We start from the raw sequence: 15,828 nt of genomic DNA, 5'->3' as shown, positions 1-15,828 counted from the left end.
ATAAAAATACAAATAATTGGCCAATTTGAAAAGCTCATATTTACTTTTATGCAGATACATTAGATTCAAAAGGAAGTGAAATAAAACTAGGGAAAATAAAATACTATTATCTAGAAAAAGCACAATTTTAAAATGAAAAAAAGTAAGAGCTCTAAAGACTAATATCCTTTGTTTAAAAACAAACAATTATCTCACTGGCTGTTTCAACTCTCCTGGGTTGACCTCACATTAAGGGAGCAGAAAGCCAAACTGTCCCACTGTGACTTGTGAAACCCTGAAAAATAATTGGTTCTCTAATTGAAAAAGAAAAGAAGATTAGAAATGGGAGAAGAGCCCTCATTCAGGAAGAACAAGTCTTAGGCGATACGATGATAGAAAAGGAGACTGGCAAATGACCAAGAGCCAACAATTAAATTAAAATAAATTGCTTATTTGGTATGAAATGTGGTTGCAATAGATCCTTTGCTAAATGTGATTTTCCTCAGAGATGCTTTTCATCAAATTAAACTAAACTTTTATATACTGTCCTCTAAATTATCCATTGAAAATATGCTGTTATAGTAACATTTCGTAAGCTGTAATGAAATTATATATTCATACCCATTTGTGGACCCTTATTATCACTGAATAAAATGTAGACCAGGAAAAAGTTTCTCTCTTCCCAAAGTCCCTATCAGAAGAACATTAATATTACTTAGATAAAAATGTTGTAAAATATCTGAAGATAAGAATAACCATCTGTATTTAAAACAGAATTATCTTGAAGGAAATTTAGTTTACTAACAAGAGATGTAGAAATAATTATTGCTCAAAATTTAATAATGTATAAAATATTATTTCTTTTTCTAAATTAGAATTAGTCTATTATCCTTAAGCTAAATGTGGCAAGTGATAGTAATGAAAATTGTTTTTACATGCCAATAGTTCTTCACACTGGGGTTTTAAAACAATACTTCTAGATTAAGAAAAAGAAAAATGAGAAGTAACACTATGTATAGGAATTTATTAAATTCCAAAAAAAATGAAAATAGTACCATACATTACAGAGTGGAAAATAAGTTTGTGTTTTCTGGCTACTCTGTCTATGGAAATTTGTTACAGAAACAATAGAAAACTAACACCAAGCCTTGCCTGGACACAATCATCCCTCTTGCCTCTGATAGCCACATTGTGTCAGAATGTGATAAAAAGCTAAGAAAATGGTCAAGAGATCAACCTACAGTCCTGAGAGCCCTGGAATGTTAAAGGACTCCGGGACCACGGACCCTTGGCTTCCAGTTTTATACATTCCCTCCAACAAATGTCCTCATCAGTTCACCAGAAAAGATTACTGTCCATCAGTGCAATGCAGAAAATTCCAAATTCTTCTTCCAATCATAGACTTGGAGGCTGCAGGTCATATTCTGAGAGGAATACTTTTGAAGAGACTTTGCCCTCCTTTATCAATTACTTGATAAGCTGGCACGGAAGCAGAAAATCGACTCTCATTCTCGGCTAAGGCACAAGCAAAAGACCTTTCTTTATGTACTTGTTACCAGTTGAGGAAACAAACGCTAAGCAGAAGCATATGCAATTTTTGATATGTTGAAAAGAGCAGTATTTCAATAATTTTATGCAGTTCACACAAATAATTTTCATTCGTTTACATGCTAGATGAAGGAAGGAGTGTGGAGGGAGAGTATTCTCAACAGTTACCACCATTTCTGCAAACCTTGGGGAGGGTTCAACCCGTAAGCTGTACTTGGCACTCACATTTGCCCATCACGTAAAGGCTCCCCGCACCTTAATGCTCCCCAGTTCCGTAATTACATTGAGCCAGCCATACTAGCCTCACTAATCTGTAAATGGCACATGACTGTCAAAAATAATGAATTACTTAAAAGAAACAGTAAGGTTTTTTTAAACATCTGAATGAGTTTTTTAAAAATCACTCTAAATCATCAGCTCAATGTTCTACACCTAAATCATCCCAAGAAAAGCAAAATTTTTTTTTTTTTTTTTTTGGTTTTTCTCTGGTACCGGGAACCGAACTCACAACCTTGCGCTTGCCAGGCAGCCACTTTTGCCGCTGAGCTAAATCCCCAGCCCAAGAAAAGCAAAATTTAAACGTTTAGCTTTTAAATCTCATAAAACTATAAAAATCACTAGGACCTCAACTCTGTGAACAACTAAAAATGTAAGAAAACTATCAGGAAAAAACCCAACATGTCTTTACATTCATTCTTAATTAAACAAACCCCTGCTTCAAGAAAATAAAGCACTTGACACAACATACTCCCCAAAATAAAAGGAACAAAATGCACAGAATAACCAATTATTACAAACTTTTTTCAAGAGTTACTGGTACAGACCAGTGTTACATTAAGCTCCCTCAGTGGCCAATGAGACAGGTCATATAACATGGCACTTTGGGGTCTTAGGAAGCATCAATTCGATGCCAGGTAGTAGCTATACAAGAAAGGTGCTAGACCCGCAGTGAGGAAGAACAGTTTTTGCAACATAGGGGCTGGAAAAACTAGGTGTCTGCACTGTAGGGGAGTGGAACTAGAAACCTATCTCTCACCAGATGCAGAAATCAACCCTCAAAGGCATAAATGCAGGACTTGAAACAATGAAATTATTAGGGAGAAAAAAAAAAAACAGGAAAACACTTCAAGGTATTGGAACCTGAAAAGGCTTTTGTTTTGACAAGACTAAAAAGTACAAGAAAACAAAAACAAATATAGACAAACGTTATATCCAACTAAAAAGCTTCTGCACAGCAAAGGAAACAACAAAGAGAAAATGTAAGAAAGAAAGAAAACATCTGTAAACTAGATATCTGACAAGAAATTAACATCCAGAATATATAAGGGACTCCAAAGACTCCATAGCAAAAGAAAAAAAAACGAAAGAAAAAAAGAGATGAGTATTTCTCCAAAGACAAACAAAGGGCATTAGAAAAATGCAGATCAAAACAGTACTGAGATTCGCCTTACTTCAGAAAGAATGGCTATCATCAAGAAAAACAACAAAAACATGGCGATGTTATAGGAAAAATGGAATCCTTCTACAGTGTTAGTGGGAATGTAAACTACCGGCAGTACAACTGCTACTGAACTCAGTTTAGAGATTCTTCGAAAAACTAAACCCAGAGATTCCATCTGACCCAGCTATGCCTCTTCTGGATATCTTCCTGAAAGACTTAAAGACATTACATTCTAGTGACACATGTAAACATATGTTTATAGCTGCACAACTCATAATATCTAAATCATAGAAGCAGCCTACATGCCCACCATCAGATGAGTGAATAAAGAAAACGTGATGTATACATTAAATGGAGTACTTCTCAGCCACAAAGAAGAATTTGACTCATTAGTAGAAAAATGGATATGCCTTGAGACTATAATACTAAATGAAATAAAATGACGATTAAAATATCTCATGGTTTCCCTTAGATGACAAATCCAAAATATAAAGAGCAAAACAGAAAAGCTATAATAAAGAGAAAGATAGAATTTTTGGAAATGGGAAGGGGTCTAGTGATGGGGTGGGTCAGAAGGCTCAATCAAAATGTGATCCATATATGTGCCAATCCCCACAGTGACTGCATTTATTATGTACACAAAGGGTAAAGGGGTACAAAAAGGGTCAAAGGGCATGTGAAAAAATGTTCATCATCACCGAAATCATCAGAAAACGTGAGTCAAAACCGCAACACAATATCACCTCAATCCAGTAAGAATAGCTATGACTAAAACCACAAAACATGGAAGGAATTAAACCAAGAAAACTCATATTCATGATAGAAAACCATATGGTTTTCTCCTCACAGACAGACAGACAGGAAGACAGAAAATCCAGCAAAACCACTACTAGAGACATATCAAAAGGAAATGAAATCATTATGGCAGGGAGACACCTGTGTTCCCATGGAGAAGACACCATTATTCACAACAGCTAAGAAATGGAAACGATCTAAGTGTCCATCAGCTGGTGAGTGGATAAAAAAATTACTATTCAAACATACATAAAAAAGAATAAGACAACATGGACGGAACTAGAGATAATTAGGTTCTATGGAATAAGCCTAAAATGGACAGATCAGGAACATGCGCTCTCACTGTTAGGCGGAATGGAAAACAAGATGAGCTTGGAAGTTGAGAGTCTCAGCTGGGGAGAGCAGGGTGGGAAGAGGTGGTCCCAGGGTGAAGGTTAGTGTTAGGCAGGAGCACGGAGCTCAGTGCACTGCCGCACAGCAGGCAGGTAAGAGATGACGGTGTGCAGTGCGTTTCAGAAAACTAGAAGAAATCAATTTCAATATCCTCAGTGTAAGGAAATGATAAATACATGAGGAGATAGATGTTTACCCCGATTTAAACACGCAATAGGAACAAATAAAAATATCACACAGTACACCCTAAATATGTAAATTGTATGTCTGTATGTATCTGTTACAAAAATAATTAATAAAAGAGATAAACACTCAAGGGTAAATATTTAAAAACATTAATTTTTACTACTTGCCCAAGAACAAAAAAAGGTTCTACTGCGGAGAATTCAGAGATGATACACAAAACTTTGTGAAAATAATGCCTGATTCTTACCAAGTTAACATTTCCTGAGCAACACAATAAGCTGCACACGGCAAAAGATGCTTTATAGCATTCATTATATAATCCCCACAATAACCCCATGAGATGGGCATTATGTGCCCTATTTCAGAGAGGAAAAAACTCCAGCCATAAAAGCCCAGGCTGCGCTCTTGTAGGGTGGAAGCCACAGAGCCCCTCACGTCTCACGTATACGCCACAGCATGGTGTTGGTATTTACAGCTCAAATACTTACAGAAGTGAACACCCGCACCAAATGATGAAAGATGGTCTTAATAAAAAAAGGCAAGTTTTTAAAGCCTTTAATATAAATTGCGGGATGAGGGTGCACTGCTGTGGGGCAGTGGTAAGGTGGCAGGAGATGAGAGGAAAATTATTTTAAATCAAAGAAGAGCACTTTAAATAAAACATAATAGGATTTCTTTTAATCAGAGAAGCAGCACGGCACAGCAGAAGGAGCAGTGGCTTTCGACTCAGATCTGTATTCTGTGCAGACAGGCCGCTCCCTTCAGCTCAACTTCACTTGAAGAACACAACTTTTCTTATATATAAAGTGCGTAGAATATCTCCCTTAGTTCTTTCATAGAATTACTTAGGGGAACAAATGGCACAATACAAATAAACATTGAAGTGCTAAAACAACATGTGCTATTAATATTGTTGTTTTATTATTGCCCAGTTGAGTGAATTTCATTTTTTCCCTGAATTTTATATAGACTTTTATTAACAAATGCAATATAGTAGTCTCCTAAAACAAGACTGTAAAATGGGTAAGTGGGAGTCAGGCTAGGGATGAACACCTGTAATCCTAGCTACATGGGAAGTTGAAACAGGAAGAGTGCTTGCAGCCACAAGTTTAAGGCTATCCTAAGCAACATAGGAACAAGCTGCCTCAAAAATATAAAATAAAGTAAATGAATGCTGATGCTGAAATGGCCTTAAAAATGTATTCTTAGTTGGATAAAATATCTTATTATAAACAATGTGTTGGCCTCTTGCACTGAAAAAACAAAATAGCCACAAACACTGGAATAGGTTCTTCCTATGCAATCTAACTTTTACTACCTTTCTTCCTTCACATGCATTACCCACTCCTGGACTCCTTTTAACAACAAACAAACCAATTCGGGCACTCCAACTTCTCTTAGCGTCTGCTCCAGGAGGGACCAACTGACAAAATGCCCCCCACCCCCAAGCTAGGGATTGAAACCAGACATGTTGTATCCCAGCCCCTTTTTAAGAAATTTTATTCATTCATTTTAGACAAGGTCACATTAAGTTGCCCAGGCAGGATTTGAACTTGCAACCTTCTTGCCAGGATCTCCTTCAGTGCTGGGATTATAGGCATGACCTACAGCACTCAGCATGTTCATTAATGTTTTAAATAACAAGATCTAGTGGTTGATCTAACAACTACACTGATTCTGAAATAGTGATGGGTTTAAATGATAATGTATTTAAAGTAACTACAATATTACGAAGGTATGTATGAATGCAGCTTGCAGACATGTCCTATTACTTGTTGTCAGTAATTGAAAGAAAAAGCCAAATTTCAACTGGAAGTTAGTGAAAATGTAATTTTTTTTCTAATCCACATTCACAGATACCTGATTTTACCCAGAGACCCCAACTTAAGAACTACTGGACTAAGGTGTGTCTAATTTGATATATGTATTTTTCTTAAAAGTCAGAAATGCACTTAGACAAGTTAGAGAGCTGGAGTGACCAAAAGGCTCCAACCTTGCTTTCCTACTCAGATGCCATGAAATACGTGAAAGCTTGTGTTAATCATACCATAGAGGTTACAAGGCATCAGATGATTTGCACAAGTGATTTAACTTTGATAGACCAAAAAAATTACCCAGCTTACACTGACACATGAACATATAATTATTGCAATATCTAACTTGTGAAATACAAGATTATAAAATATATAAAGTTACTTTGATTTTTCTGTGATAAAATGATTTACTATACTATTTAATATCAAATTCCTCTAAGGCATATGATCCAGGTACAAATCCCTTGCATCTACTTTATGATTCCCTGGTCCTTTTCTCTTACTATGCTACAAGTACAGAATCAACAGTAACTTCAAATAATTCTATCTCTTCCAAGTCAGGCAAAGAGTTTGGGGGCAGGAGGCATAGTACATTCCAAAGAATTAGCATCATTTATGTTTTCAGGTGAATACTGTGTACTAATTAGTGTGAATCTTGAGTAACAGAACATAACTGCCAAAAAGAATAACTGCCTAAAAAAAGAGAGAAGGGTACTTCAAGCAATCAAAAGAAAAATAGGAAATAAGGCAGAAGATAAAGAAAATGGAAGAGAAACCTAAGAGGAAAAAGTATGAGATAACAACAAAGGTATGTTAACTATTTTACAATTTGTTAAGAGACCACAATTACAGATACACCACTGAAAACTAGCACCAGAATTAAAATACCAAGATTCACTTGGAATACTGTAGAAAGATACCATTTTCCAGTCTACCACCAGACAAGTGACTCCAGTTAAATCCACTTCACTAATACCATTTCCTTGCTGCAACGGAAGAAACAAAACTTTATGCACATACACCCACAGTACCCACACACCAAACCTCCTCCTTTCCTTTACAGTATTCAAGAAAGATCTGTAAAATTTTTATCACTCTATATCAAAGATCTGCTATACAACTAAGCATGTAACCGAAGCATTCTGTAAACTTGAAAGCCTTCTATGGCTGCAGGCAAAAGAAACTCACTTTCTTTAGCCTCTTCACGTTAGATTCCATTTCTATGAGGCTTTAAGAATAAATTTTCATTTCTCCAGCAACCCAGCAGAGAATATACCATAATTAGTAACAATGTGGTTCTTTCGAACAATGAAACAAAACATTCTTCACTCATTTGTCTTCATTTCTTCCAAGATTCAGACAGAGGAAAAAAACAAGAGATACATCCCTACAGAAATATCTAATTCTCCGTGTGCTTTTTCCCCAGTCTTTCCAAATTAGTGTTTCTCAAATGTCCTTTTCAGAAACATTTAAGATACGTAAGATATATGGCATTCATTTTGGCATAATCTATTAACATACATTCCCATGAACCATATTTCTGTTACATATCCTATTGTAGACTTAGGTAAACTAGGACTTTTCATAAAGCATTGTAGAAATAAACTGTGTTTCAAATAGAAAATGGTATCCTCAACACAGCGAGTCACTGGAAAAGCCCACAGTTTATCCCACCCTATGCCAATACTTTGTCCACTGAACTATGATGTAAGAAATCTAAGCTTGATTTGTTTCTAAGTGCATAATCCATTCGGTATCTCCACATGCCATAACAATTCAATTGGGAGATTATTTATAAACTGGTTTATTGGCCCTATCTGGCAAATATGACACACCTGTTATAAAATGTGATTACTTCAAAAGCTTACAATTTTGGAATGAGATTTCTATAATAAATCAGTTTGAGTGAATTAAAATAATCTATATACTTCCAAAAAGCCCTTTAGTCCCTATTAAGTTAACAGTTTGTGAATAATGAAAGTCATTAATATTCATTTTAGTTGACAAATCCAACACCAATAACCTGTTAGTATACTTTAAGCCACATTCTAACCGCCTGTAAAAATTAACCAGCAGATGCTTCCAATCTGGCAAAAAATACATAGGTCATTAACACTACTTTGATGATACCAAATGTTCAATATATGAGTATTGTGATTAAGTTTCAGAGAAATATATAAACAATGTCCTTCTATAACCTTGTTAAGTCTTAACAGAAGCCAAATATAGCAAAATACGGTATCTTTTCCAAAATCAAAATAATTACTTGCTGTTTCATTCTTCATTCTTATGTTTTAACTACGAACTTTACTGAGTTTCATGAAGAGTACACAAGCAGTATGAGCACAGGAGCACATCTGCGTTACTCACTCCGGAGTCCTCAGGGCCAACACAAGGCAAAGGGTGCAAAACATACTTGTTGACTTAAGCAAGTAGCCAAGCAGAAAGAGAAAATGGTAGGCAAAGTGAAAGGACTGAGAAGAGCAACCTGGGAAAATGCCACACCTCCAGAAGAATTTCAACTATGGAGAGCTAAGCTGTATCCCAAAAACCTTAGAAAGGAAAGAAGCAAGAAAGCCAAAGTGAGACACTTAACAGGAACATAAACCTTAAATGAAACAACACAAGAAAATTGGGGGAAATGTTGATTTTACACAGGAAAAGACTTAGAGAAGCTTCCTGTACTTCTTAAGATACTGTACACAGCGCTTTTCCTGTGAAGGAAAATGTTATAAATGGTTGCAGAGAGATGAGTTTAAAGCAAAGGACAACAGAAGTTAAAAGATGTGGTAAAGACTAAACAAGGTAATGTAAAGAAGACCCAGCCCCAGGGACTGGCATAACACAGGTGCTCAGTAGATATTAATGCTATTCTTTCCACAGCTCTCTGGGTATTAGACCTGGAATCCCCAGAAACCGGAACATAAAAGTCCTGGAAACCTAAAGTAGTATCTGCTACAAGGATTATTTTTCTAAAGACCTATTAATATTAACCAAAATGTGAGAAAACTGAAAGATTCTCTTTAAATTATTAGATTCAGTTCCTTAATTCATACCATATAGTATGTCAAATGCTTACAAAGCATTTATTCATTGGAAGTATCTGGGATGGAACATCCATGTGTGGAACTAAAAAAAAAAAAACATAGCCCAAATTGCTAGTGCAAACAGTTAGTGCAGCTGGGGATATAGTTCAGCGGTACAAGCGCCTGTCCGGCAAGTGCAAGGTCCTGAGTTTAATTCCCAGTTAAAAAAAAAAAAATTTACAAAGAGTTACTCCAGTAAAAAGCAGACCAATCTTTTTAACCCATCACATTCTTCAACAAGCTGAATTCTTTGTCCTTGTCTGCCTAATTGTGATGCAAACCACCGATTAAAAGCATCCAGGAGTCAAAGCCTCTGTCCCCCAGGGCATGCTAAAGAGTGGATAGGCAACTGGATTTTCACCTTAGACAGAATAATGGATAAGTAGCTACATTTAATTCTGAATCTTCAGAAATTACAGAATGTATCAGAACCTTTGGGACCATGGGAGATGCACAAATGCCAACATTTGGACCCAATGCGCCAGGCCGTGAAAAAGAGACAACGGGCATACCCGGCTCACCCCAACAGCCTGTCCTCTCATGCAGACTCCTGAATACCTTTTTCTTTCCTTCCCTGTCATCACTGCTGCTAAATATCTACAATACAAAATCCTGTTTCTCTAAAAGCAACAGTGATGGCCTTTTCCACTTTGATACTTAACTACCAGTGATGCCAAAAAAGAATACTTACGACCCTTCATAGAATTCTTTCTAGGAAGTATTCCAAAAAATGCAGCAAAAAAATTGTCATGGCAATAACCTATCTTGCTTGGTATTATAATGTTGGCAATGCCCACAATCCTGGGCTTCCCCATCTTTTCTGTTCACCCTAAAAATATCATCCATGATTGCATAAACCTGTATTTGAGCAGAGACAAAAGATATTGCGATCCTCTGACAGCTTCTGAGGTAAGTGAGAGTGATACCAGGCCAAGGAGCCAGCACATTCTACCAAGGAATCGGGGACCCAAGAGCGATGGAAGAAAAATATTTAGAAAATGTTCAATTTTCACCTTAATCTATTTAACTTCTATTAGATTGAGCAAAGACATCATTTTTTAACCTTGAATCTCAAGGCTAAAGTTGGATGACTTAAGAATTTTTTAAAGGTCCAATTATTTCATTTAGGGCTAACACTACAGCTAAATTAAAGACATGCTAACAAGTTTCCCTTTTGAGCCTCATTAATTAAGAAAGTAATCAGAGTAAAGAGGGGAAAAAGAAAGAGTAGCTGGATGGCAGCATTACTTAAATAGCTTTTAGGTACCACCATTTATATCTACTAGCAAAGCACAGGGAAAACTAATCAATTCCAGATTAGGAAATCTGAAATTCTGAAGTGTTTTACATGTAAATACATATTTTAACTGCCACACAGCCTCCTTGATTGCCTGAAGAGTGTACTAATCTTATTCAAAGAAAATTCTGATTTTCCATAATCAAAAGGTAAAATTAAGATCTGCTTACTTCACAAGTTTTCCCATGGTGAGACTGCTGAAAACTCTCCCTGTTTTCAAAGATCACAAAATTTCATTTTTAACATTAGCCAAGACAACTGCTGCTCAGAAATATTTGATGTCTGGTAAAGGCTTTTGATTTATTACACATTCTGGAAAGCTATTTTATTTTACAATTGCCCTTTGGAAAGTGTTGTTAAATTACAAATTTTTTAGATGAGTTTTTAATTTACAATTATCTCCTTCAAAAACATTTTCAAAGAATACGAATGAATTTTTTAAGTTATCTGCCAATATTCTTTGATTGCTTGTAGACATCAGATTTAATCGGGTATGAGAGGCATCTCTAGCACGATGCCTGAGTAGGAGGCATTTTAGGAAGTCCACTCCTCCCTCTGAACTCCAAGCCCCACACACACACTCATTCAGTATAATCTCCGCCTGTCAGGTCTCTCTGGGGGGGACATGGAAGTATAAGTCTATAAAGACAAAGGTTCTTGGTTTTGAAAATTAAAAGCCAATGAGTAATCCAAAATCCTTGTGCCACAGACATAAAAAGTTAAGTTTTACATAATACTTAAAAACATATAATATGTGCGGATATCAGCTTTTAAATGTAAAATGAAGGTCCATGAGACTGGATTAAATAAACTCAATTTTCAGATTAGAGTACAACCTAATTTTTAAAAATCATACCATGCAAGTTAAAGCTACCACAAAACAATTTGGAAAATGAATGTCATTGCTTCTAATAAAAAGATCATATAATATACTCAATTTTCTTTCAAGCCAACTTTCAATTCTGTACTATGTGATTCACAAAGAGAGTCTCTGTAATAATAAGGGGTCATAAAATCTGATTAGAGGAAGGCTCACAATTTTTTTTCAAACTAAAGGAATTTTCATGCCAAATTATTCTCTCAAAATACCTTCTTTACAAAAACTCTAATCTCCAATGGAACATTGTTTAAAAACTAATGTATAGAAAAATTAAGGAATCAAAGTTTATAGTAATCATTTGCATTTTTTAGTAGCTCATTTGATATACTGTTTAACAAAATTGAATTTTTATACATTTTATTTCATTAGATTATTTACCATTACTAATGGAAAATTTTTACGTACATGATGTTTATAACAGGGAGTTCTCAGGGGTTGGTATATAAAAGGCATGAAGTGAAAATTCTGATAATAAGGTAATAACAAAAACATTAAACTTACCTTTCTGTTGGCAACAAAATGTATTCTCAAGTTTACAAAGCAAATCCGCATTTTCATACTTATTCTCATTTACTTTTATCCAGAAACAGTTTTCAGTCATTTCATGAGGTCGGATCTGCAATCAGAAGGAAGACTGGTTCATGAACAGCTGGGTGTTTCACCTGTCCCAGCCCAATCACTACGTACAGACCCAGCGTCCTGTAGCTGCCAACAGATGTTTATGCAGTAATCTCTGTACATTTTTCCCCACAGTCTGTTCAATGAATTACAAATTCTGAGGAATGTTAAGATCTTAAGAGGAAAAGTTTCCATGATCAAACAGCTGGTAATCTGAAGCTGAATGAAATAAAGTTTAATTTATTTCTTTTTAATTTTACTTCTCAGAGTGATTATTGACACCCATCTGCATTCTGTCTCTGGAAGGCCAAGACACGTGACACAGCGCATTCCATGCTTATGTGGCCATGAACCTATCTTTCTACAGGATCAGAATTCCTGTGATTTGGGTAGGTTCAGCTTCTGACAACTACACTAATACATTCCGCAATAGCTACCAGCAGAGAACAACTCCTAAAAACACTAATAATTTTGTAATTTTCAAAAATACTTCATGTAGTGTTCCATTCCAATAATGATGAATTGTCAGTTTAACTACAACTTAAATACTACTGAAAGATCAACTGTTGCCAGATTTATAAGCCAGAAAGCTTTAGTCAATTGCAAAGGGTTCATGCAATACTTCCTTGTTCAGAAAAAATTTATTTATTCTCACTTTAAGGTATGCATTGGAAATTATATAATAGGCAATAAAAATTAAATTTTCATCAAGGTAGAAGTATGTTTTCCTCTATGTGTTTTACCTTTAACCAATTCAATCTTCTCATGCTGATTTCAGGTTTAAATTCTTTCTTCGGCTTCAACCCAAATGGTAAGGTTGGTGGAGGAGGAGAATTTGTTCCACCAAGAAAGCCCAGGGGAGGAGGTGGAGGCACAGGACCGCCGCATGGCATGGGCATCCCTGGGAGTGGAGGAGGAGGAGGAGGAGGAGGAGGTGGTGGCACCCCGCCACAAGGGGGCAGGGGAGGAGCAGAAGGAAGCGCCTGCTGGCCAGCTCCTCCTCCTTTTGACTGGAGCAAAGGAATTTTCGGGTCACTTGGCAAGGCACCAAACTAGAGGAGAAAATAAGAAATATAACTAAGACCATTTTTATAGGTGTAAAAGTACACTTTACAGAAAAATAAGATATTCTTTTAAACCAAAAATAACTATCAGTGATTTCATGTGATTTAACCAAAACGCAAAATTGGGGAAAAAAAAAAAAAGTGCTTCCAATATAATAAGTAATCTTAGCTTTTGTTCTCAAGAAAATGTAACTGTCAGAAATATAACTCGCCACTTCATGTAGTTAAGGGTATGTGGGGGACGAGCCCAGGAGAGAAATGGGTATGTAGATCTAGAGGACTGGAAACACTGCTGGCTCTGGGAGACAGATAAAGCCATGGAAGGCAAAAACTCAGGGTTCGCAGAGCATATGCTGCCTGAGAAAATATGTGTGCCTAGAATTCTATGGAACATTTGCGGGTAAGTAACTAGGAAGAAATTAAGATCCAGGGTGAAAAAAAAAGTAAATGGTATTTCCACACTGTGACTTTGCTCAAATTTTCTCGATGGTGTATTGATGCCTTTTGAAGAAAAATTCTAACTTTTAAATTTATGTATCTGTACTATTTTATTATTTTATTTATCAATTTATTTATTCAACTTTTTAACATCAGTGCATGTCTGAAGTACATGATTACATTCCTCATGGAGAGCTGGCACATGTGTGTGATACATCTTGCTTTTTTCATCCTTCTCTTCCCCTTTCCTCCATCTCTTTGTCCTCTTCCCTTGTGTAAAAGATCTATTCCCCTACTTCCTATTATCTATCTCTTATTCTGCTTTTTATTGAGATTTTGGGTATCTCATTCAAGAGAAGTCATTTGATATTTAAATTTCTGTCTCTGATTTCTTCCATGTAACACTATAGTCTCAAGGTGTATCCAAGCCAGGCGGTATACACCTGTAACCCTAGCATCTGGGAGGCTGAGGTAGGAGGACTGCCTCAAGTTCAAGGTCAGAATGGGCTACCTAGTGAAACCAGTCTCAAAAACAGTGCATCCATTTTCCTAGAAATGACTGTCTGAGGAATACTCCATTGTGTATGAATACCACATTTTCTTTGTCCATTCATCCATTGATGGACATATAGGTCACTTCCAAGAAAACAAACTAAAATTCTTAGCAGGGCCTTTAAGGGTTTGTCATGGACTGGTCCCTATGTACTATTCTTTCAATTAATTTCCTTCTAACTCCATGTATATGCTGACCTCATACTGACATCAGAGCCCTTGTACGTGGTGTCCCCTTTGCCTAAAACAGGCCCTTCACCTGGCCATCTTACACTAGCCTTTCCAGGCTGAGCCACTGTGTCCCTTCCATACCAAAGTTTGATCTGCCTACTCACTTTACACTCTTAGAACCCTAACTTCTCAATAGGTCATCTCAATAGTATGAAATCATTACCCAAGGAATCACTAATGGGGCCAGAGATACAGCTCAGTGGTATAAGCACCTGCCTGGCAAGCACAAGGTCCTGAGTTCCATTCCTGGCACCAAAAACAAAACAAAACAAAACAAAACAAAACAAAAAGAAAACAGGGACCAAGGAATCACTAACAACTACCTCTTTGACACACTAAAGCTTGATGCGAGAGGTTACCGTGCTGCGTTATTCACTACTCTTTCCCAGCACCAAAGGCAGTGATGGGAGACAACAGCCACTGAAAAACGGTTTTAGGTAAATAAAAGGGAGAGAAAAAGGCAAGCACAGAGTCTGAAGCCACAAGTGAAAAGACCGTACCACTTCTTCTGCAGAAGACTCTTCTACAAAGTCAAATGCCACAGAGACGCAAGTAAAATGAGCAATGAAAAAGAACCAGTTGTGCTCACCGGTCACCTCTGTCCTTACATCTCCACAGTATGTTAAGAATTTAGTAGATGAATTTGCGTCTTGCAGAAAATTCTCTAGGTTAACAACTTCTTCAAATCATTAACTTCAATTGAAGTGGCATAAATACATAGATTGATAGAAACATACATGTATGTATGTATGTGTGTGCAATGTGTGTGAGAACTATCTTGCAAATGGAAGACATTTATAAAATATTATTTTAAAAGGTCTGTAACACAATTATGAAAAACAGATTACATATGAAAGTCTGAAATCAAGAACATGCTATTAGCACAAAGAAAAACTGCTATGAAAGAAACGGAGACTGGGAATCAAAAAGCATGCCTTATTAAAAACAGTAAGTATAAAAAAAGAGGGGCTGGGGATTTAGCTCAGCGGCAAAGCGCCTGCCTGGCAAGCGCAAGGTCATGAGTTCGGTTCCTGGTACTGGAGAAAAACCAAAAAAAAAAAAAAGAACCCGTTGAGTATAACCCAGGGCTGTTGTGATCAAGGGTGGCACTGCCCTCTGAATGGCAAAGATGTATAGGATCTATCCTCACACTCATGTACATTTTTTAGATAACAAGTACTGTCTTAAAAGTATGGTTGAAATTTTGTTCCACAGTCATTCATTTGAGCAAGTACGTTGTACATTGTAACTATTTTGCTTGTAAGTATAAGTGACTAAAGGAAGGAAATCACAGGTAGCAGAACATATTTTATTCATCATCTTCTGCTGACTAGCTTTGATTAAAGAGAAGAGTGTTAAGATAAATGCAGGCATTTCATGAGAAATACAAAGAAAAACCCAAAGAAAAAGTTTGCCAGTTGTTCTTCAAAGTTGAAAATGGTGAGTAATATTAAAGCTCTAATTCCAGGCTTTCCTCTATTAGTCATAATCACAGGCCTTTACTAT

The 15,828-nt window shown here is 36.4% G+C and overlaps 1 protein-coding gene across 1 annotated transcript in view; it reads right to left on the bottom strand.

Annotated features, from left to right (window-relative positions):
- Diaph3 (diaphanous-related formin 3) overlaps nucleotides 1-15,828 on the bottom strand; it is a 453,636-nt gene that overhangs the window by 270,951 nt on the left and 166,857 nt on the right. The window contains 2 exon segments of the mRNA XM_005374208.2: nucleotides 11,921-12,035; nucleotides 12,781-13,089. Coding sequence (XP_005374265.1) covers nucleotides 11,921-12,035; nucleotides 12,781-13,089 — 424 coding nt within the window.

This window comes from Chinchilla lanigera, unplaced genomic scaffold (genome assembly GCF_000276665.1).
Source record: "Chinchilla lanigera isolate Chin_1 unplaced genomic scaffold, ChiLan1.0 scaffold00003, whole genome shotgun sequence".
In the NCBI taxonomy this organism is placed as follows: Eukaryota; Metazoa; Chordata; class Mammalia; order Rodentia; family Chinchillidae; genus Chinchilla; species Chinchilla lanigera.
The sequence above is the reverse complement of the archived record's forward strand: the minus strand, read 5'-3'. Positions and strand labels throughout refer to the sequence as shown.